At 45.2% G+C, this 22800-nt stretch overlaps 1 protein-coding gene across 1 annotated transcript in view; it reads left to right on the top strand.

Annotated features, from left to right (window-relative positions):
• The window catches only part of CYTH2 (cytohesin 2), a 94664-nt gene that overhangs the window by 32233 nt on the left and 39631 nt on the right, over positions 1-22800 (top strand). Inside the window, exons 2-4 of the mRNA XM_082273450.1 lie at positions 16450-16597; positions 18463-18529; positions 20984-21102. Of these exons, the coding sequence (XP_082129576.1) occupies positions 16450-16597; positions 18463-18529; positions 20984-21102 (334 nt within the window). The remainder of the gene's footprint in view (positions 1-16449; positions 16598-18462; positions 18530-20983; positions 21103-22800) is intronic.

The raw sequence follows: 22800 nt of genomic DNA on the forward strand, positions 1-22800 counted from the left end.
AAACAGTCCTGGATCACACGGCAGACCGAAAGAAATCCTTCCCAATTAAACAGGGGAAAAAGACGGGATTCAATAGAAAGTCCTATCCCCAGAAAAATTTTTCGGCTCCAAAGAAATCTGAAGGACAGAAAAGATCCTGGAGTCAAAGAGGGAAGGGCCGCGGGGGGGCTATTTTTCGCCCTCCTGAACAGCCCAAGAAGTCTCAATGACAACCTCACCACTGTGGGAGGAAGACTGGGGACCTTTCTCCCTCGGTGGGAAGAGATCACCTCCAGCCCCTTTATCCTGCAGATAAGACAGGGTTATCAGCTGGAGTTCTCAAGCCCCCCTCCTGCCAGAATGTTAATCACCCATCTGCCAAAATGCGAACAGAAGTCCAGGGCCATACTCTCCTCTCTCAAGGAACTAAAAATACAAAACGTCATTCGGAGAGTTTCAGCAAAGGAAGTGGGAGAAGGTTTTTACTCCCACATCTTTGTGGTGATAAAGCCCTCAGGCAGTTACAGGTTAATCTTAAACTTAAAACCCCTGAATCGTTCAATCAGATACAGGAAGTTCAGGATGGACTCTATCTATTCGATAAGAACCATCCTTCCCCCACAGTGCTATATGGCCTCGATAGATCTCAAGGATGCATACCTGCACATTCCCATTGCAGAGAAAAGCCAAAAGTTCCTGAGGTTAGCCGTAAAAACAGGGGAGGACATTCAGCACTGGCAATTTCAGGCCCTCCCTTTTGGCCTCTCCTCGTCCCCCCGAATATTCACGAAGGTAATGGCAGAGACCTTGGCATTTATGCGACTACAGGGTTTGTCGGTAATCGCATACCTAGACGACCTGCTGTTGTTCGCCCACTCCCAAGAACAATTGTCCAGGGATCTCCGGGATGCAACACGGATTCTGGAAGACCTTGGTTGGCTACTAAATTTAGAAAAATCCTCCTTAGTACCAACACAAAGGATATTGTTCTTGGGGTACGAGATAGACTCCAGGGTCCAAAAAATCTTCTTACCCCCGGACAAAAAGCAGAAAATAAACAAGGCAGTAGGACAGTTGCAAGCAAACCAAGCGATCTCAGTCAGACAATCCATGTCTATACTGGGGTTACTAACAGCAGCCATCCCAGCAGTTCAGTGGGCAGGCCTGCACTTTCGTCCCCTGCAACTATTCATCCTGGAAGCTTGGGACCGCAGCCAGGATTCCCTGGATACCTTCATACAGATCCCAACCGCAGTGAAAAGATCTCTGTGGTGGTGGAGAAAAGCCGAAAACCTATCACAAGGCCTCTGTTGGGTTCAGATAGCCTCCACCATCATCACCACAGATGCAAGCGGCATAGGCTGGGGGGCCCATCTGGGATCCAAGCTAGCCCAGGGGACCTGGGGACTGGAGGAAGCAAAACAATCCTCCAATTGGAGGGAATTGAGGGCGGTAGAGTTAGCCCTCAGAGCCTTCCAGGAGGACTTGCAGGGACACCGAATTCAGGTACAGTCAGACAATGCCACAGTGGTAGCATATCTAAACCGACAGGGGGGAACCAGAAGCAATCTCCTATGGGGTCTGGCAAAGAAGATCTTGCAATGGGCCGAGGTCCAAGTTCTCTCTCTTTCGGCAGTTCATCTCAAGGGAGAGTTAAATCAACTAGCCGACTTTCTCAGCAGAAAGAAGGTAAGAGAAGGAGACTGGACGTTAAATCAGGAGGTGTTCAATGGATGGGGAATGCCAAACATCGACCTGTTTGCCTCACGGCAGAACACAAAGACACCTCAATATTTTTCCCTGAGCAGATGGGACGGAGCTCTAGGGGTGGATGCTCTAGCTCAACCCTGGGTGTTCCCCAAATCCTATGCCTTCCCCCCACCAGTGCTAATACCAGCGGTCTTGAGGAAGTTTCAGGAGGAAAGTACGACGCTAATACTTATAGCACCACATTGGCCGAGGAGACCGTGGTTCTCGACCCTAAATCGCTTAGCGGTAGAGCCCCCCTGGTTGCTACCAGTGAGAGAAGATCTCCTCTCCCAGGGCCCAGTATTCTGTCCTCAGACACAACATTGGAACCTTGCAGCTTGGCTACTGAAGAAGAACTGTTAAAGAGCAAGGGTTTCTCGGGCCAACTGGTGCAGACTCTGCTAGGAAGCAGGAAGAAAGAGACACAGAGCATCTACCTAAAAACTTGGAAGTTTTTTAGAAACTGGTGCAAAGCAAGCTCTTTAGACGCAGGAAGTACAGTATCAGTACTCGAGTTCCTACAAGAGGGGGCTAACAAAGGGTTAGCCATCAGCACCCTAAAAGGCCAAATTTCAGCCATTAGCGTATTCCTCGAAATACCTTTAGCAAAAGATCCCTGGGTGATCCCTTTTTTCAAAGCCCTGAATAGGCAAAGACCAACAAGAAATCTCCCATTTCCAATGTGGGATTTGTCTTTAGTTTTGCAGGCTCTCATTAAAGAGCCATTTGAGCCATTGGAGTCTTGTTCGGTGAGAAATTTAACCCTCAAGACAGTTTTTTTAGTGGCAATCACGACCGCCAGGCGGGTTAGTGAGCTAGAGGCCCTTTCGGTTAAAGCACCTTTTTTACAAATTTTTGCAGATCGGGTTATCTTTAAAACCGATCCAGCGTTTCTACCCAAGGTAGTCTCAAGGTTCCATAGAGACCAGGAGATAGTGCTACCGACGTTTTGTTCAGAGCCTGTGAGGGAACAGGAAATTCGTTTTCATAGTTTAGATGTCAGAAGATGCATTCTGCAATACCTAAACATCACGAAGGAGTTCAGGAAGTCAGACTCTTTTTTTTTTTTTTTTTTTGTTTTATTTAATAGTTCAAAGAAGGGTACTAAAGCGTCCAGGCGTTCAATAGCCAGATGGCTTAGATTAATCATCTGTGATGCTTATAGGCTTTCCGGTAAGGAGGTCCCTATGGGTATTAAGGCGCACTCTACAAGAGCAATGGCGGCCTCTCAGGCGGAAAGAGCTGGTGCTACCCCGGAGCAGATCTGTCGGGCAGCAACTTGGTCCAGCTACACAACTTTTTCCAAACACTATAGACTGGACCTGCTATCCGCTAAAGATCAGGCTTTTGGGCGAAAAGTCCTGCAAGCGGTAGTCCCACCCTGAAAGTAAGTACTCTCTTATCCTCTCAGAAGTGCCTGTCCTGAAAGACGATAAGGGAAAATTAAAGTTACTTACTGGTAACGTCTTTTCCAGTAGTCTTTCAGGACAGCACTAATACCCACCCGAAGAAGGTCTGAATATAAGATGATCAGAGGATGGAGGTTAGTATGATATATCTTTGTGTCTCCCCAGTGGCCGGAGGTACTCGTAAAGAACTGAGGCAGCCAGCTGGAGGGAGGCTTAAATCCAATAAATTGGGGCGGTGTTTCCTAAGAAGGGAGGAGCCAGGTTCTCTCAGAAGTGCCTGTCCTGAAAGACTACTGGAAAAGACGTTACCAGTAAGTAACTTTAATTTCTCTAGCGCTCATCGACAGACGTAGTCCTCGGTGATACACCACCTTCGGGTTATGTTACCTCCACAGGAGCAGGACTAGACAGGAAATTAAAAAGCTCTGGCCACACCCTAGGGGCAGTCCCAGAGGGTATATCCTCTCTCTCTCTGCCTCAGCAAATCAGTTATTTTCTGTCTAGTTAGGAGTAAGGACCTAGATACCTTGCTGGGATCTTAGGTCCTGGCAAGAATTTTTTTCTAAAAGGATTTTTAGACAGCTTTTTTTCTCCAGTGTTCCTGTGAGATCTTCAAGCAAGAAAGCTGAACTGGGCGACGGGCTGGATGTTGAGATCCGGTGGTCACCCCAGTTCAGCCTACGAGCGCGTGCAGGCCATAGCTCCGCGCTGGGTCGGCCGCGACAAAGTCCCATTAAAAGGACTGAACCCGCGAGTTAAACGTCTCGCTGAAACGCCAAAGACCATGAGTCACGGCGTCCGTATCGGTCGACAGCCCTCCCGCCCCGGTGGAGAGGGGTACTGTCAGGAGTTGGTGCCCGCCTGGTTCCGGTATGGTGAGTAGTATGTTCCCCCTTTTTCCCTGACGGGTTTTGTGGTGAACGCGGGCCCCTCTCTGTATGGTAAGAAAGAGTTCTTTCTATCCTATAACATGTCACAAATCCTCCTACTTTGAGTGTGATTTTATGTGTGCAAAAAGCCAGGAGGCTTAGTTTGGGAGCTAACAATCTATTGTATACATGTTTTAAAGATGTAATCTGTGGCATTCTGGGAATCTTATGGGTTAAGTATAAGCTACCTACCAGTCAGAAGCCACGGACATGTAGACTGCCTTCCAAATCAGATCTCCAGCTATTAGCAGGCCTCCCGAACGGCCATGCGGTCCGCCAGGGCCGGTACCGCCAACCACGCCATATCCCCATGCAGATAGAGTGTTGTGTGCCCTGCAGCACACCGCTAGTCAGCACAGGCCGCCGCCATTTTTTTTACTGGATCGCACGAGCCGCCATTTTGGCGTAGCCTCGTGTCTCCAGCATGGGGGCGGCCATGTTTGAGGTGATCCTACACCTCGTGGAGCTTGGGGGAGGCGCCGGAAGGCGTGCAGAGGGGCGGAGCCGCCTCCCTTCTTCCTGGGCAGCCAGCCAAAAGACTTCCTGTTTGTCAAGACAGCGCTGTAAGCTGTTGCAGTTTAACTCTGAGCATCAAGTGGTGAGCCTGGGGGTCTATCTCTCTCTCTCTCGATCGATAGGGATCCCTAGCAGGTAACACTAAGGGGCTTTTTGTGGCGCTGGGGGTCAGAAAAAAAAAAAAAAAAAAAAAAGTTTTTTTTTTTCTTTTGAATTATATTATCCAGGAAGTAACTGGAGTTATCATGGACCCTGCCACACATATTCCCCCACCTGTTTCCCTCGAGGGGGCCTCGGGACCCGCCGGTGCACAGAGTATAGAATCATTTACAGCAATTTTGGAGTCTATGGTGGCTCGGGTGGAGGCGGCCTGTCAGGGACGGGGGTCAAGGAAGCGACCCCCACCTACCCCTATACCATCTGACACCTCTGACTCAGATTCAGAGATGGTCACGGCAGTTGCAGGTTCCTCTGCAAGGGCTGTTATCCCAGATAAAGCCCCCTTAGACAGTGAGGAGGACGCTTCTTCTCCTGCTATAATTCAGGAAGAAGCATTGGTGGACGCACTAGTTGTGGCAGTGCAAGAAACCTTAAAACTTGAGGCTTTACCGGCAGAGGCAACTGAAACAGAGAGGCCTTTCGGTACTAATAAGCCCATCAAGATGGCGAAGGCTTTTCCGGTACCTAAATGTTTTGGTAATCAGATTAAAGGAGAATGGGAGCATTCTAAACGTACCTTTACTATTTCCAAGCGTATTGCTAGACGCTATCCGTTTGAGGAATCCATCATTAAGAAATGGACGGTACCACCAGTGGTGGATCCACCTATTTCCAGGCTGAATAAAGCCACGGTTATTCCAGTGGAGGACACTTCGTCCTTTAAGGATCCGGTGGATCGAAAGATAGAAGCAGAGTCCCGCACTATCTTTTCTCTGATAGGGTCAGCATTTAGACCAGTAATTGTTATTGGTCTAGTTTCCCAGACACTTACGGAATGGGCGAAAATGGTACGCCAAGATCTTAGGGGAAAAGATATTCCCCAGGAGACATCTGATTTGATGGAACAGATCATACAAGGGCTACGGTTTATCTGTGACGCAGCCTTGGACACAACTCCCTTATTAGGGCATGCATCTAAGTTAGCAGTGATCCTCAGACGTGTGCTGTGGTTAAAATGCTGGTCAGCTGACCTAGGTTCCAAAAAGACCTTGACCAATCTCCCTTTTCAGGGGAATCGTCTATTTGGGGCCAACCTAGATGAAATCATTAAGGATGCCACTGGGGGCAAGAGCACTTTCTTGCCACAGGCTGCAAAAGCTAAGGGACCTCGCAACAAGCGAGGACCTTTCTTTACCGCCCATAAAGGGCGCCCGGCTGGTACTAGCGGGAAAGGCAAGACTCCTCCAGGAGGATTCAAGAAGGGCTGGTCGGACAAGCAGAGGACCAACCCAGCCAAACCCGAAGCAAAGGAGTACACAGCCTGAAGGTGCGCCCCCACCCGGTTTCAGGGTGGGGGGACGTTTTCACCGGTATTCAGGACATCAGATCGAGCATCAACCACTACTACCGGTGCGATTCTTCCCTTCCAACATTTAAGTACCACAGGAAGCGGTAGTTACCGTTCCCTGAATAGATCTTTTCCTTTACCCTTTCCTAAAATTAGTCCCGATACCTCACAGGAATCGGATCTGGTTGACCAGATAGGCCAAGTAGCCTCTAGTCGGGTGACTTCGGTCCCTGAGGTTCAACCAGAAAAGATCACCCTTCCTGATAACTATCAGGTATCTGATAAATGTGTGGAAACAGAAAACGACCAGACTTTCTCGGATGGTCGGGGCCAGATAGCTCTAGGGACGCCTGGTTCAGATCCAATCAGCGCCAGTGGTCCTAGAAATTCTAGGCTGGCCTCCTCAAGCCGGCCTGGCCGACTTGGACATGCTAGTCGCAGACGTTCCGTGGGAACTTCGTCTCAGGGAGTGTCTGTGGTCTCAAGGACCAAGTTACCTTCGTGCTTTACAGTCGCTGGTTTTAATGGCCTGGCCATTGAGACCCAAGTACTGAAGGACAGAGGTTTGTCTACTTCTGTCATTCCTACCCTTATTAAAGCAAGGAAAGCGACTTCCAGCAAAGTCTATTATCACACATGGAAGACTTATATTGCGTGGTGCGAATCTTTAGGATTTTCTCCACGTACCTATTCGGTGTCTCGAATATTGGCCTTTTTGCAACAAGGGGTTGAGCAGAAGCTAGCCTTGAGCACCATCAAGGGTCAAGTTTCAGCATTAGCAATCTTCTTTCAGAAGCCGTTAGCTACCAAATCCTTGGTGCGGAATTTCATCCAGGGGGTGCGGCACCTGGCTCCTCCAGTCCGCGCGCCCTTACCGCCCTGGGATCTTAATTTGGTTTTGTCGGTTCTACAGAAACCTCCTTTTGAAAACATCAGGGAGATTCCCTTGCTTACTTTATCCCAGAAGGTGGCCTTCTTGGTGGCTATTACTTCTGCTTGCAGGTTGTCAGAACTGGCTGCATTATCATGCCAGTCCCCATACCTAGTGATTCATAGGGATAAGGTAGTACTTCATCCTAAGCCATCTTTTCTTCCTAAGGTGGTTTCAGATTTTCATCTGAATGAAGATATTGTACTACCTTCCTTGTGTCCTCAGCCCAAGCATCATCGGGAACATGCGTTGCATTCCTTAGATGTGGTTCGGGCAATCAGGGTATACCTGAAAGCTACGGAATCATTCCGTAAGACGGATTCACTTTTTGTGATCACGGATGGCCCCAGAAAGGGTTTGCCTGCATCTGCCGCAACCATTGCCAAATGGATTAGACAGACGGTGGTACAGGCTTATTCTATTAAGGGTCAGAGTCCTCCGTTCCCTGTTAGGGCGCACTCCACTCGAGCGCTCAGTACTTCCTGGGCCTTTCGCCATCAGGCGTCAGTGGTCCAGGTATGTAAGGCGGCCACCTGGTCGTCGGTACATACCTTTACAAAATTCTATAAAATTGATGTGACGGCATCGGCGGATGCCTCATTTGGCCGCAAGGTGTTGCAGGCCGCAATTTGAGGAGACCGGTGGTCTACCTCGAGGGTTTTTTTCTGTTTGAAAATTTTTTTGTTGAGTCTCATCATTAAGGATGAGCATTGTAAACTTCTAGTTGGCACCGGTTGGGCCTTCTAGATTGGGATTTGATTTCCATTTTCCCACCCCTCAGTTGTGATACTGCTCTGGGACGTCCCGAAGGTGGTGTATCACCGAGGACTACGTCTGTCGATGAGCGCTAGAGAAAAATGGATTTTTGTAAAATCTTACCGTAAAATCCTTTTCTCTTAGCTCATCGACAGACGTAGTCCCCGCCCCTCTGTTTTGGAGTTGGGTTGGGTTAAATTCTCTAAGCACTGCTTTTTCACATAACTGATTTGCTGAGGCAGAGAGAGAGAGGATATACCCTCTGGGACTGCCCCTAGGGTGTGGCCAGAGCTTTTTAATTTCCTGTCTAGTCCTGCTCCTGTGGAGGTAACATAACCCGAAGGTGGTGTATCACCGAGGACTACGTCTGTCGATGAGCTAAGAGAAAAGGATTTTACGGTAAGATTTTACAAAAATCCATTTTTTTTTACAAATTGTCCTTTTTCTGAGAGTTTTTTTTTTGGCACATTTTAAAATCCCCACTTTCGTTGTCTGCAAAGGTTTTTTTTTTTCCTTGTCAGACTTGGTTTATTTTAGGATGTATTTAGGCCCATAATGTTATATTCTTGGAAAGCCTCTAGCCTCTTTTCTAGGGTTGATAATTATACTGTGAGAGCGCTGTAAGAAGAAATATGGATTGGGTGGTGCACTAGAAGTGACTTCAGTGGTAGACCTACATGAAGAGGAGGTTGCTGCTTGGAGTGTGGCTGGTGGGTTGGAAATGCTGCCAGTGACTAATTCTATACAACCCTACTTGGCAGCATCAACTACTGCATCCTTGGTGGGACTCAAAGCTGGCCTTTTGGATGCAGAACGGGGTTGTGCTCCTTTTACTGCTCATGTAACGGAGAATTGCCCCTAGATACAAAAGACCTCATTATTTAATGTGACTTGTGCCAGATCTCTAGCATTGTTCAGTAAATGTAAGCATATCAGCCTAGAAATCGGTTCAGGCCATAAGGATGGCTTTGTGGAAGGATTTTATTAGACTGGCATTTGAGGTATCTGAGGCTACTACTAATTTGCATTTTGATTTGTGGTAACGTACTTTAGATTTATAACAATGAAGTCTCTCATGCGGCTTTGTTGTCTGCCAAATTTCCGAGGGATAAATGGTCTGACTCTTGGCGCCACTGCTGAAATGTCCTGCTTTGGGAAGTTTAGTACTTTACAAAATGAGAACATTTCTTCAGCTATGCTTTGTTCTACACTGCAGTGCACAGTGATTTTGGACTTCTCGAGTCATTTAGTCAAACTGTATTGGTTATCTAGCCAGCCCTCTCTGCCCAAATCTGATATTTTGGAGATTTAGTCTACGTTCACATGTGGGCATAGTGAATCATGGGCAGAATCACCGCGATTCTGCCCGTGATCCGGAAATCATTGCAAATCGCGGGACGCCTGTGCGTTGCCCGTGATTTGCAATGGCACCCCAATGGCCGCGATTTCCGCCTGCCGAATCGCGGTAACATTGCGCAAACAAAATCACGGGACGCATGATGCCCAAAAAAGGTACAAGAGCTTCTTTGCGGTGTCGTGCGTCCCGCTATTTTGTTTGGCAGGCGGAAATCGCGGCAACATCGCACAGCGTTTGGGGTGCCATTGCAAATCACGGGCAACGCACAGGTGTCCTGCGATTTGCAACGATTTCCGGATCGTGGGCAGAATCATGGGGATTCTGCCCATGATCCGCTACATGAACGTAGCCTTAATGGCAGCTGGAAGTAGCTCCTGGTCTTTTGTCTCATAGATATATTTTCCTTCCATAGTATCCTGCTTTACCACCAGACTCCGTGAAAAAAAAATAACAAAGCTCTAATGTCGCTTTAAGGCCCCTTTCACACTAGTGCGACTTGTCCCGTGATTTTGGACCGCAAAATCGCATGACAAGTAGTTTTCCATTATTTTCAATGAGCCCCATTCATATCGGTGCGTTTTGAAGTTGCACTGACTTCAAAGTAGTTCCTGCACTACTTTGCCACGATTTGATTGTGTTTTGAGCCATATCCATTGCTTTCAAAATCGCAGCAAAGTCGCGTCAAAATCGCAACTCAAAGTCGCGGTAAAATTGCGTTGCATAATTGTGAAAGGGGCCTAAGCAGGGCATTGAAAAAAAAAAAAAAAGAACAGATTCCTCCATCCACACAAATGAGGTGTATGAAGGAATCCTCTGCTTTCGGGACTGTTGTTTCACAGTGGGATTTATGCTTTCACAAAATGTTCTACCACCCACTGATTTGAATTTTGGACTGTCCTTGCTGAATCATCTGAATTTGAATCCATCTTTGGCCAGCTTTAGTACTATTCATAGATTGAAGTCCTATTCATGACAATGTGTTTTCTCCAGATGCTTTTTCCATTTGTAAATCCAAAGTAATGCCTCAAAATGCATGCTGCCGGGCATTATCACACCACGTGTGTTGCAACGCACTTTGCATTCAATGTCACCATGTGTCCTAAAGGGCTTTGATGTGTGTCAAGACACGTGCTGATATGTGTGTTAATGCATGCATTTTTTTGGGGGGGAAAATACATTATGGAAAACCCAATGGTGTGAATCCAGCCTAGATAATTCTTTTAACCGTTACAACCTGATTATTTTGATTTAGACCTATTGTCAGAAAAGTCATTATGCTGAATGAGACATGAACAGATTATCCAGTAAACTGATCAATACATCCCAGTGATTTCCCCATTCTCCACAGCTGGTGCCATAGACAAATACATGCTGTGTAAGCAGTACAATGAAAATGACATTTATCCAAGCAGCATTTGCACTGGAATGCAAAAAATATCCTCTTCATTGTGGTTAATTACTGTGAATAACAGATGCAATGAATAATGTATTAACATTTAGATGAATACCAAATAATTCTGCACAATAGACATTGGAGTAATCCACAAATTTGGGACCTTTAGGGAATCTAATGTTAAAGTGTAACTAAAGGCAAACCAAAAACACAAAAAGAGGGGACATTTTCCAATGGGAACACTAGTTCTGATGAACCTGGTGACACCCCGGGATTCCCTCAATATGGAGGGATTTCCTCTCCCTTCCTGTTTTGGCTATGTGATCGTAAGTGAAGAGAAGTATCCCCAATGGGACACACACAGAGCCGATCAGCCGTTCAGGGACACAGAGGAATGTAATCAGGGCACTGATCACCAGTGCCCTGATTACACAAGGTAAATAAAATACACTAAGTGCCCACCATCAGTGCCCACAGTGCCCCCCATCAGTGCCCACAATCCATGCCCATAGTGCTGCCAGTCAGTGCTCATCAGTGCCTGCTCATCTAGGCACTGATGGGCACTGAGTGTGGGCACTGATGGTGCTGCTCATCAGTGCCACCCATCAGTGCCGCATCTCAGTTCCTCGATAGTGCCACCTCTGTGCCCAGCAGTGCCACCTCTGTGCCCAGCAGTGCCACCTCTGTGCCCAGCAGTGCCACCTCTGTGCCCAGCAGTGCCACCTCTGTGCCCAGCAGTGCCACCTCTGTGCCCAGCAGTGCCACCTCTCAGTGCTCATCAGTGCCGCCTATCAGTGCTCATCAGTGCGGCATATTAGTACCTCCTCATCAGTGCCCATCAGTGCAGCCTATCAGTGCCGCCTCATCAGCGCACATCAGTGAAGGAGAAAAATTTATTTATTTTCAAAATTTACTCGCAGAAAATAAGAAACTTTTTATTTTGTTTTTCAAAATTTTCTGTCTTTTTTCTTTTTTTTTTTTTTTTTTTTTTTTAAGAAATAAAAAAACCCAGAGATGATTAAATACCACCAAAAGAAAGCTCTATTTGTGTGGAAAAAAAATGATAAAAATGTCATATGGGTGCAGTGTAGCATGACTGCGCAATTGTCGTTCAAAGCGTGAGAGCGCTGAAAGCTGAAAATTGGCCTGGGCAGGAAGGGGGTGAAAGTGCCCAGTAGGCAAGTGGTTAAATTGCATTGGAAATCTAGGCTCTTAAAAAATACATATAAACTTTATTTCCCAAGTCAAGTCACAGCCTTTTGATTTCAATGGCACCCGTTCCAATCTGTGACTTAAAGTTGCAGTGATTTTGAAAAAATGCCTACACTACTTTGATGCAACTTTCTTGTGACTTGAGTGCCAAAGAGTGTAAAGTGTCATCAAGGTTGCACTCCACATCATGCGACTTTGGAGTTGCACTAGTGAGAATGAATCCTGAACCCCATAACAATGTGTTGTGCGGCTTGCCAATCTTAAGCTGTGGTGGCTGCATTTCTTCATTTAGTGATCCAGCCAGTAAGTCTGTTTTTCAACTTCAATGACCCAAGCTGTCCAGCAAAAGTATTAGTAAAGCTAGCCATACACTGATTAAAATTTGGCAAGTTTAGCAGGGATTGGGCAAATCTTGATCAGCATATGGCCATCCCCACTCAACAATTTGATTCTGTTGTCGAAGGGACATGTTTCTAAGATTTTTTTTTTTGACAGTGCTGGGGTGAGGGGTTATTCCTTCATCTACCTCCTTTTTGTGGATGGCTGAATCTGTCTGTTTTTTCCCTACCCAGCTTGCTGGCTTAAAGTGATACTAAAGTCTTGTTCTTTTTTTTTTTTTTTTTTTTTTTTCTTTTCTTTAAAAATTTCAAGCATTTTACACTTTCCTGCCCTGTGCAGTTGGTTTTGCACAGAGAAGCCCAGATCCTCCATTTCTCGGGTCCGTCGCCTGGCCCCTCCCTCTTGTCTAGTGCCCCCACAACAAGCAGTTTGCTATGGGGGCAGCTGAGCCGCAGCTCTGTGTCTATTCGGATAGAAAGCTGCGGTTCAGCCCCACCCCCTCTCTCTCATTTTTGGCTAACTGACATTGAAGTGGTGAAGATTCGAACCGTGTATGGCGCCTGCCTTAGTCTTTTTTTTTTCCCCCATTAAAAGTAGATGCATTCTATGCATTAAGATACAAATAAAAACCTACAGTGTGCAGCAGCCCAGCTAATACTTACATGAGCCCCATTTCGATCCAGCGATGTACATGAGTGCCTTGGCCGTCTGGGACTCTCCCTCCTGATCAGCTGAGACACAGCAGCGGGAGTCAATGGCGCCGACTTTGGATTTGATAAAACACGGTGGACCGACACCAGATGACATGGCTGCTCAAATCATCACTGACTGTGGGAAATTTTGCATTTCATTTGGAAATGAAGGTCCCAGAGTCTGGAGGAATATTGAAGAGGCACAGAATCCAAGTTCCATGAGGTCCAGTGTGAGGTTTCCACAGTCAGTGATGAATTGGGGAGCCATGTCTTCTGCTGGTGTTGGTCCACTGTGTTTTATCAAATCCAAAGTCAGTGCAGCCCTCTACTAGGAAATTCTAGAGCACTTTATGCTTCCCTCTGCTGACCAGCTTTATGGAGCTGCTTATTTCATTTTCCAGCAGGACTTGGCACCTGCCCACACTGCCAAAACTACCAATACCTGATTTATTGATCATGGTATCACTGTGCTATATTGACCAGCAAACTCACTTGACCTAAACCCCATAGAAAATCTGTGGGGTATTGTCAAGAGGAAGATGAGAGACACCAGACCCAACAATGCAGATGAGCTGAAAGCCGCTATCAAAGCAACCTGGGCTTCCATAACACCTCAGCAGTGCCACATGCTGATCACCTCCATGCCACCTAACTTTGATGCAGTGATTCATGCAAAAGGAGCCCCGACCAAGTATTGAGTGCATACTATACTGTACATGGACATTTCAGTAAACCAACCTTTCTAAATTTAAATAATTTTTTATTTATTTTGTTTTAATTGGTCTTAATGGAATATTCAAATATATTGAAATACTGAATTTTAGGTTATCGCTAGCTGTAAGCCATAATTATCAAAATTAAAAGAAATGCTTAAAATATATCTTGTGTGTGTTTCTGTGTGTAACGCATCTATATAAAATATGAGTTTTCCTTTTTGAATTAAATTACTTTTTAATGATATTCTAATTTTATGAGATGCACCTGTATATTCGTTGGGGAAAAATGTACTTGGGTGTATTTTTTTTTTTTTCTATAATTACAGTGCAATCATCCACAGACAGAAATAGAAGGTACAATGTAAATTAAACAGTGCATTCCATATCACTTTAATGATGCTTTAAGCCTCCTCCCCCCCCCCCCCCCCCGTTAATCATGCCAACAACCCGCTTCTTTCCTAAGGTGAGGGGAAACAGAACTGTCACCCTAGGCTGCTCTCTTGATTAAACTCAACACCTAGCCCTTTCCTTGAGGCCCCGTTCACACTGGGGCGACGCTACTTTGCCGGGCGACCTCCTAGGTCGCGGCGCGCTGCTCGCACCGCGACCTCGGAGCGGTCGGCACGGACTTCATAACATTGAAGTCTATGCAGGTCACTCCGGGTCGCCCCAAAGAAGCTCCGGACCCTTTTTCTAAGTCGAAGCGACTTGTGTCGCTCCTATTTGAACGGGTCCGCAGCATCTCTATGGAAGGCGACCTGTCAGGCGACCAGGTCGCCTGACAGGTCGCCCCAGTGTGAACGGGGGCTTATAATTATGTACAATATTTGGGGAGTTGTTTGTGAATAACCGAAAATATCTTGTAGAGCTGATTTACGTTGTTGGGGGTTTAACTGTAAATGAGCCATAAGGGCTGTGCACCTACAATTAGATCTGAGCAATGTTGCTTTTATTTTTTATTTTTTTTTTTCTTCCATTTGCTTGATTTTTTTCTAAGCTTATCATTTTGATGCACAGACATGGCTTTCTAGGAAGTGAGCCCTTGACTGCTTGTTCTCATAGGAAAAACCATACAAATGGCGCTCCGAGCCTTTGGTCGGAGTGGGGCTAATTCTAAGTCCATCACCACATAATACAGGGACCGTAGTCATTCAGGGACTGCCATGTAAACTGCAGTGAGCATACATTTATTCCAAACATTAAACAGCGAGCCATCAAGACCATCAGTAAAATCAATCAAATGAAGCAAGGCCGTTTACCAAGCACCTGGGCTGTGATGAAAGATCGAGTATATCACTCACTGGTGAAGGTGGCTGCCGTGATACTCACACCAACCACCGATGATTGAGGTCCACCGCCGGCTGTCTGCAGCTCTACCTTGATCTCCTTCCGGAGTCTGGTGGATATTCTCCTTGGCGCGCCATGTCAGCACAGCGGTTGGCACACTGTTTACCACCATCCTTCATACCCACACCAGTTCCCCCACAGAAGAATATACTTGATCTTTCATCTCAGTAAATGGCCCTGCTTTAGTCAACCTATTTTACTGGTGGTCTTTATAGCTCGCTTACTGTTTCATGTTTGGAATAAAGTTATGTTCATTGAAGTTTACATGGCAGTCCCTGAAGGACTATGGTTCCTGTATGATGTGTTGATTGGCTTCTAATTAGCCCCACTTCCACTAAAGGCTCTGAGCGCTGTTTATTTGAATGTTTTTCCCTGGTTTACCATTACTCCATGGTTTCCATCTACAGCAGCCCAGAGCAATAATCCTGTGTTTCCTCCCACAAGCCCACATGGTATTATGGACTTAGCGCTCAGTGCTTAAGTGTTTTTAGCTTGTTCTCATAGATAACCCCAATATGCCATAGCTTGCTTCATTTGAGATAATGATTTCATTAAATGGACCTTATAGGCAGAGTTGTATAAAGTACTCGAAACCCATACTTGAGTAAAAGTACAAGTGCTCGATCAAAAAGTGACTTGAGTAGAAGTGGAAATGCTCGATCAAAAAGTGACATGAGTAGAAGTACTAAAGTATTCAACATTTTTTGTACTTAAGTATTGCAAGTAGTTTTTTTTTTTAAATTTGCTACTCAAGTACTGAAAGTAAAAGTACAAGTACTGTGTTTTATGTAGTTATTAAAGAAGTCAAAAGTTTGAACATCATATTGTCTTTTATTATTTCAAATGCAGCTTTTATTTATACATACAGTAGCATTTATTTTCGTATGCGCTGATAATACACATGTTTTGAGCTTCATGAAACCTGCCATCTACTGTTCTGGCAGTGGTAATTTTTATAATTGTAACGAGTAACTATGCAGCACAAAAAAAAATATTGGAGTAGAAGTATTGAAATCATTGAAAAAATGTAGTGGAGTAAAAGTGGAAGTAGGAGAAAAAAATTCTACTCCAGGAAAGTACAGATACCGCCTTTCGGTACTTAAGTACAGTAGTGAAGTAGTTCTACTTAGTTACTATACATCTCTGCTTATAGGCCAACCAATGGCGTCCGCTGTTATTTGTACAGTAAAGATCTGTCTCCAGTTTTGGAGTTACAATGTCTTGTTTGTTTCTCGCAGCAGCTGCAAATTTTTGTATCTAGTTAAACAAAGCATCATTTCTTTAGACTGAGGTTATGTATGAAACAATTTCTAATCCGCTCTTAGACATCCTTTACAATGGTTGTTAACATTTGCCACGCTGAGGAACATGTAGAGTTGTAAAGTCTCAATAATTGTCACTGTTCTACAGAATGATTTACAGCTTTTATTGGGAATGGAAATGATATTCACTAGCACAGAGCAGTCTGATCCTCATATTGAAGGATTGCATGTCAAGGCGATAGTTTTGCTGAAGCAGCACAGAGAAATTTCACCAAGTTCCTCCTTGCTTTCACCATGAGTAATACGCTGCTGAGTATGCGAAGCCCTGAGAATGTTTTTGTTGCTTCCTTTTTAGTCCCCGCTGACCTGACTCCTGAAGAGCGCATCGAGTTGGAGAATATCCGCCGCAGGAAACAGGAACTGCTGGTGGAGATCCAGAGGCTTCGGGATGAGCTGAGCGAGGCCATGAATGAAGTGGAAGGTCTTGAGGCCAACGAAGGAAGGTAGGACTTCATCATCCAAGTGGACTTATTGTCCTTTCTTCATACACATGACATGACAAATAGCCTTGTAGATTCATCCAAGCTGATTGTTATAATGGGTGCTGAGTCCTGCAGGATACAGGTTTTCATGCTATCGCTTGCATTATAGAAGATCTTTAATAACAGAAAATAGCTTGTTTTTCCTTCTGTAAACTTCAGCAGTGGGAACACCTCATTAGTATACAGGTAAACAGATCAGCATATCTTCTAAACATACATAAAAAAAGATGTGTTTTCCCAAGTGCATATACATCTGATTACCCGAACTGTTCTTTCAAGTGACAGTGATGGAATTTTAGGTTTTCAGCTTTGAATTCTGAAAGCTCTTTAGGTCTAGTTTGTTCCCTTTTTTTCCCCCAGCATTCATTGGGGGGGCCTTGGTATGGTTTGTTCCCTTTTTTCCCCCCAGCATTCATTGGGGGGGCCTTGGTATGGTTTGTTCCCTTTTTTCCCCCCAGCATTCATTGGGGGGGCCTTGGTATGGTTTGTTCCCTTTTTTCCCCCCAGCATTCATTGGGGGGGCGTTGGTATGGTTTGTTCCCTTTTTTTTTCCCCCAGCATTCATTGGGGGGGCCTTGGTATGGTTTGTTCCCTTTTTCCCCCCAGCATTCATTGGGGGGGCCTTGGTATGGTTTGTTCTCCTTTTTCCCTCCAGCATTCATTGGGGGGGCCTTGGTATGGTTTGTCCCTTTTTTTTCCCCCAGCATTCATTGGGGGGGCCTTGGTATGGTTTGTTCCCTTTTTCCCCCCCAGCATTCATTGGGGGGGCCTTGGTATGGTTTGTTCCCTTTTTTCCCCCCAGCATTCATTGGGGGGGGCCTTGGTATGGTTTGTTCCCTTTTTTCCCCCAGCATTCATTGGGGGGGCCTTGGTATGGTTTGTTCCCTTTTTTTCCCCCAGCATTCATTGGGGGGGCCTTGGTATGGTTTGTTCCCTTTTTCCCCCCAGCATTCATTGGGGGGGGCCTTGGTATGGTTTGTTCCCTTTTTCCCCCCAGCATTCATTGGGTGGGCCTTGGTATGGTTTGTTCCCTTTTTTCCCCAGCATTCATTGGGGGGGGGGGGGGCTTGGTATATACCTTACTGTCAATCCCAATTAAAGGATAAGTTCACCTTTTGTAACGTGTTACACCCATATTCAGGATATAACATGTTACAAACGGACTGCCCCCCCCCCCCCCCAGCTCCCTGATCTGACATCTAGCGGAGATCTTCTCTCCTTTGCTAGCTGTCACAATTTTTAAAAAATACGTGGCCGAGTGGGGCTCTGCCCTGCCTGGCCGAGTCACTCATTCATAGTGTGCTGTGAATGTCGGCTTATAGTTTTCAAAGAACTATCATGCCGCTGTGGAGTGCCGTGGTATTTGCTTTCTTCCTGTCAGATTATATCTGCCCGTATAGGACGTACGGGCACACAGATACACTGACAGTCTGCAGGAGACCTGCATGGCACCAGAGATCTGCTTGACCACTGGTGCAATGCTTTAGAGGCTTCAGAAACCAAAAATAATAAATGCAGATTTTTTTACCTGCAAAAAGTGTGCATTTATTAATTTTTGTTAAAAGGTGAACTTGTACTTTTTTTTTTTAAAGTGATATAAAAGCAGAACTTCACCTTTTTAAAAGGGAATTGAACTGATCCTCTGCCTCCCCCTTCTTTAACTTTTGGCTGTTACGATAGTCATATAGGTATTGGGACTTGTAATGAAAAAGGCCACACTAAAACCACAAATACATATTACCTATTGTTTGGCAATAACAATTTATCTGTTTTTGTCAAGAACTGTTTGTGGTTATTCATGGATGTGTTTTTTTTTTCTTTGGCAGTAAAACTTTGCAAAGGAATCGGAAAATTGGAATGGGCAGAAAGAAGTTCAATATGGATCCTAAAAAGGTATTTTTTTTTTCTTAATTTGGTGGGCAAATAAGTTTTATAATATCTGTAATTAAAGTGTAACTACACTGCATATGAGCACCACGAAATAAAAACGCTATTTAATTCAATGTTGGTGTTCAAAGCAAACTCATCCATCCATCAAAGTCTCTGTGCTTTTATTTTGCTGAGAGATCACTTTGAAAACCACCCTCTAGCATTTCTGGCCGTGGCCATCTTGAGTAAGGGCAGAGGATTCTTGTAGCATTTAGCTCATCTGCTCTTAGCTCAGACATGCAAGCAGAAGGGTGAGCTTAGCTTAGAACACCCCTCCTGAAAACTGGAATGTATGACCTCTTTTGCCTCGGCAAGAAACCAGGAATTTCCATAATTTTCGCTCCATAAGACGCATCTGACCATACGACTCTTGTAGTATACAGTAAAAGCAGTAAGGGTTCTTGCAGGGATTTTCTTGTCTGTGGCTGAGCCCGGGAGGAAGCAAGCGGCTGCAGTACAGAGCAAAGCCGCTGCTTCATGTGTATGGCTCCTCCATTCACAGGGGGAGTGCATCTGATATCACTCTGCCTGTGAGCCGGACCTATACAGGAAGTAGCGGCTCCATGCAAGTAAGTGACGGCTGAGCCGGGACTCAGGAGATACCGCGGGGAGACTCAGTATGCGCTCCATAAGACGCACAGACATTTTTGATACAGTAACTGAAGAAATGTAAAGCAAATTCAAAACCAGTAACTATACTTTCCTATTTATTTGCTAATGCTAGCAGCATAAGGATTAAAAATAGTGAGAGAGTGAAGTTCCCTTTTAAGCTTTACTCCATAAGCACTGATTTTAGTGTAGGAATCTTTAAGTAAATCTGTCGCAGGCCTGGGCAAGGTAAGTTAAGGATATGAATAAAGAAAAATCCAAAAGCAGAGTACCAGCTCTTTGTTCTGCAGGGCTCAACCCTAATGCAGCTTTCCGAGGTTAACCAAGTACAATTGATGTGCACGGTATGTTGTAAATGCACACAATGTTTAGGGACATTGCTCCATCTTCTGACCAACCCTCTAATGTCAGGGTGCATCTGGAAACCTCTCTAGCTAGGATATGTTTGGGCAGTAGTAATTCAAAGTTATTTCACCATGATCAGCCTTGCTTACTGATGTCTGCACATGCCCGCCACCTCTCTATTCCATACCATGAACCTTAATCTTTGGCCTGTCTTTCTGTTGAGGCAGTTCTGTTAATGTTTACTCACCAGCTTGTCATGCTGCGTTTCTTGGCAACATCTAGATGTCCTGGGTTCTAGTTCACGTCATATCAAGTGACATACTAGGCTCATCTAGCCCAGGGGTAGGGAACCTTGGCTCTCTAGCTGTGCTGAAACTACAAATCCCATCATGCCTCTGCCTTAGGAAGGCATGCCTGTAGCTGTCAGAGTTTTGCAGTGCCTCGTGGGATTTGTAGTTTCAGCACAGCTGGAGAGCCAAGGTTACCTACCCCTGTTCTAGCCTATAGTGCCTAGAGGGGCAAAGAGGGCTGAAACCCAAGCAGCGCCACACCAGACATTGGTTAGAAAGGCTTTCTTTTTAAAAGAGAAAGATGGTTGAAGATTTTTTTGGACATAATACACTTACTTTAGCTCTCCTGTGACCCAGTGTCGGCTAATAATTGGCTATCAAGGCTCTGGAAGAATCCTGACCATGTTGTCAGGATCCACCCAGCTGCACGATTGACTGCTGCCTTCAGTTCTCAGCGAGGTGCTCTGTGCCAAAGCCACCTTTTCCTGCATGGCGCTCTGGTGAGCTCTAGAGGGGCAAAGTGGTGACTGTCTGCTCCAAGCTGACAGAGAACTAAGTGATCAGTAGTCTTGTAATCGCTCGATTCTCGGGCTTGGAGCTGGCCGGGGGTCAGCCGCAGCATGGAGAAGAGTGTGTATGTGTTTTATATACCTTCTCCTTTTAAAGGGGGGCAATAAATGCTAGCGCAGTGTTTCTCAACTCCGGTCCTCAGGGCACACTAAGAGGCCAGATTTGCAAGAAAACTGAAATACATCACAGGTGATATAATTTGCTGCTCAGTGATTGCAGTACTCTAGTCTGCATCTCCCCAAGGTAATACTTAAAACATGGCCTGTTAGTGTGCCCTGAGGACCGGAGTTGAAAAACACTGTGCTAGCGGTATGTAGCAGGCAAACATCTACTTATTTTGGGCTGAAATTGCCTCCTATTATCTCACTTTGGCACTGGCTTTGTGGAGTGCTTGTGTTCTCCCACACTGTGACATCTAATGTGCTGTGCAGAAAGGAAGGCCCAAAGTTTGCATGCCTTTCAGTTCAGGGGTGATGGAATCCCTTTCAATCAGTAGTGTGACAGAAAATGATGTATATTATTTATGTATATAAATTGTACAAATGTATTTTTTAATGTTGTCCAATGCTTTTTTTTTTTTTTTTTTTCCTTTTTTTTATTTCAGGGGATCCTGTACCTTCAAGAAAATGATCTGCTAAGAAACACTGCAGAGGATATAGCTCGTTTTTTATACAAAGGCGAAGGCCTCAATAAGACTGCCATTGGGGACTATCTAGGAGAGAGGTACGCCCACTTTAGTACATACTTTTTTTCTTGTTGGGACTCGCATATGTTTTTTCTGTGTTGTCTGTAGCAGCTACTCCATTAATCATATTCTCTCTCCTGCAATAGAGCAATGACTGCTGGAAACTATGGGCATTTCAGATTCTTCACTTTTTTCTATATGTTAGGCCAAGAGTTGCTTCATGTTAATTGCACTGAAATCCCAGCACTGCCCTCTTCTCACTTGCTGGACAACAGTTCCAGTTGTGGCAATCTTTACTTTATTGGTTTAGCTGGATGGTGTCTTTTCTCAACCAGACTAACTACTGTATAAGCCGACCCAAATTTAAGCCGAGGAACCTAATTTTACCACAAAAAACTGTGAAAACGTATTGACTCGAATATAAGCCTAGGGTGGGAAATGCAGCAGCTACTGGACCCAACTGGACCACCACGAGACCCAAAACTGGGCCTGCGGGCATGGCGCAGGGGCTGCGGACATGGTACAGGAGTTGCAGGGCTTTGGGCATGGCACAGGAGATGGTTCAGGCATGGCACAGGAGATGGTTCAGGCATGGCACAGGAGATGGTTCAGGCATGGCACAGGCATAGTACAAGAGATGCAGGGGCTGCAGAGGAGTCTCACTTACCTTTCCGCCTTCAATTTAAAAATGGCGCCGCCAGGCACCAACACGTTGCACACTGACCGGGCAAAAGGTAAGTGAGACCATGACTCGAGTATAAGCCGAGGGGGGCTTTTTCAGCATAAAAAACAAACATGCTGAAAAAGTCGGCTTATACTCGAGCATATATGGTATGTAACTATACAGAACACCCCACAGTTTCCTTTTACCTCTGGAACATAAGGGGGCAGAATTCTGTAGTCTAGAGGAGAACTTGGGCAGGTCAAACAACACTGTTAAGGAATTTCATTGCAGCAGAACTACAGGAAGTTTTCACTGTCTTTTTTTGCCCTGACCTATACATTAACCACTTGACCTTCAGAAGATTTACCCCCCTTCATGACCAGAACATTTTTTGAGATATGGCACTGCGTTACTGAACTGACAATTGCGGGGTCGTGCGACACTATACACAAATAAAATGTATCTCCTTTTTTCCCCACAAATGGAGCTTTCTTTAAGACCCCGTTCAGACAGGGGCGACACGACTTGGTGGGGCGACCTGTGAGGTGGCGGTGCACAGCGTGCACGGCGACCTCGGCACGACTTGCACAGACTTCATATCATTGAAGTCAATACAAGTCGCCTCCAGGTCGCCCCAAAGTAGTACAGGACCCTTTTTCTATGTCGGATCAACTTGTGTCGCTCCTATTAGAACGGGTCCTGTGCTATTCAATGGCGAGCGACCCACAGCGACTTGTCAGGCGACCAAGTCGCCTGACAAGTCGCGCTAGTGTGAATGGGGTCTTATCGGTATTTTATCACCTGCGGTTTTAATTTTTTAAACAAAAAAAAAGACTGACCATTTTAGAAAATAAAAAAAATATTTTTTACTTTCTGCTATTAAACCTATCAAATAAAAAAAGAAAAGAAAAAAAAAAAAGAAAATACTAAAAATCTAATTTCATCAATTTAGGCCAATATGTATTTGGCTATATATTGTTAGTAAAAAAAATCCCAATAAATGTATATTGATTGGTTTGTGCCAAAGTTAATGACTATAAACTGAGATATTTATTTCTGACACTGACCCTTT

The sequence above is a fragment of the Pelophylax lessonae genome (genome assembly GCF_965119305.1).
Source record: "Pelophylax lessonae genome assembly, chromosome: 12".
Lineage (NCBI taxonomy): Eukaryota > Metazoa > Chordata > Amphibia > Anura > Ranidae > Pelophylax > Pelophylax lessonae.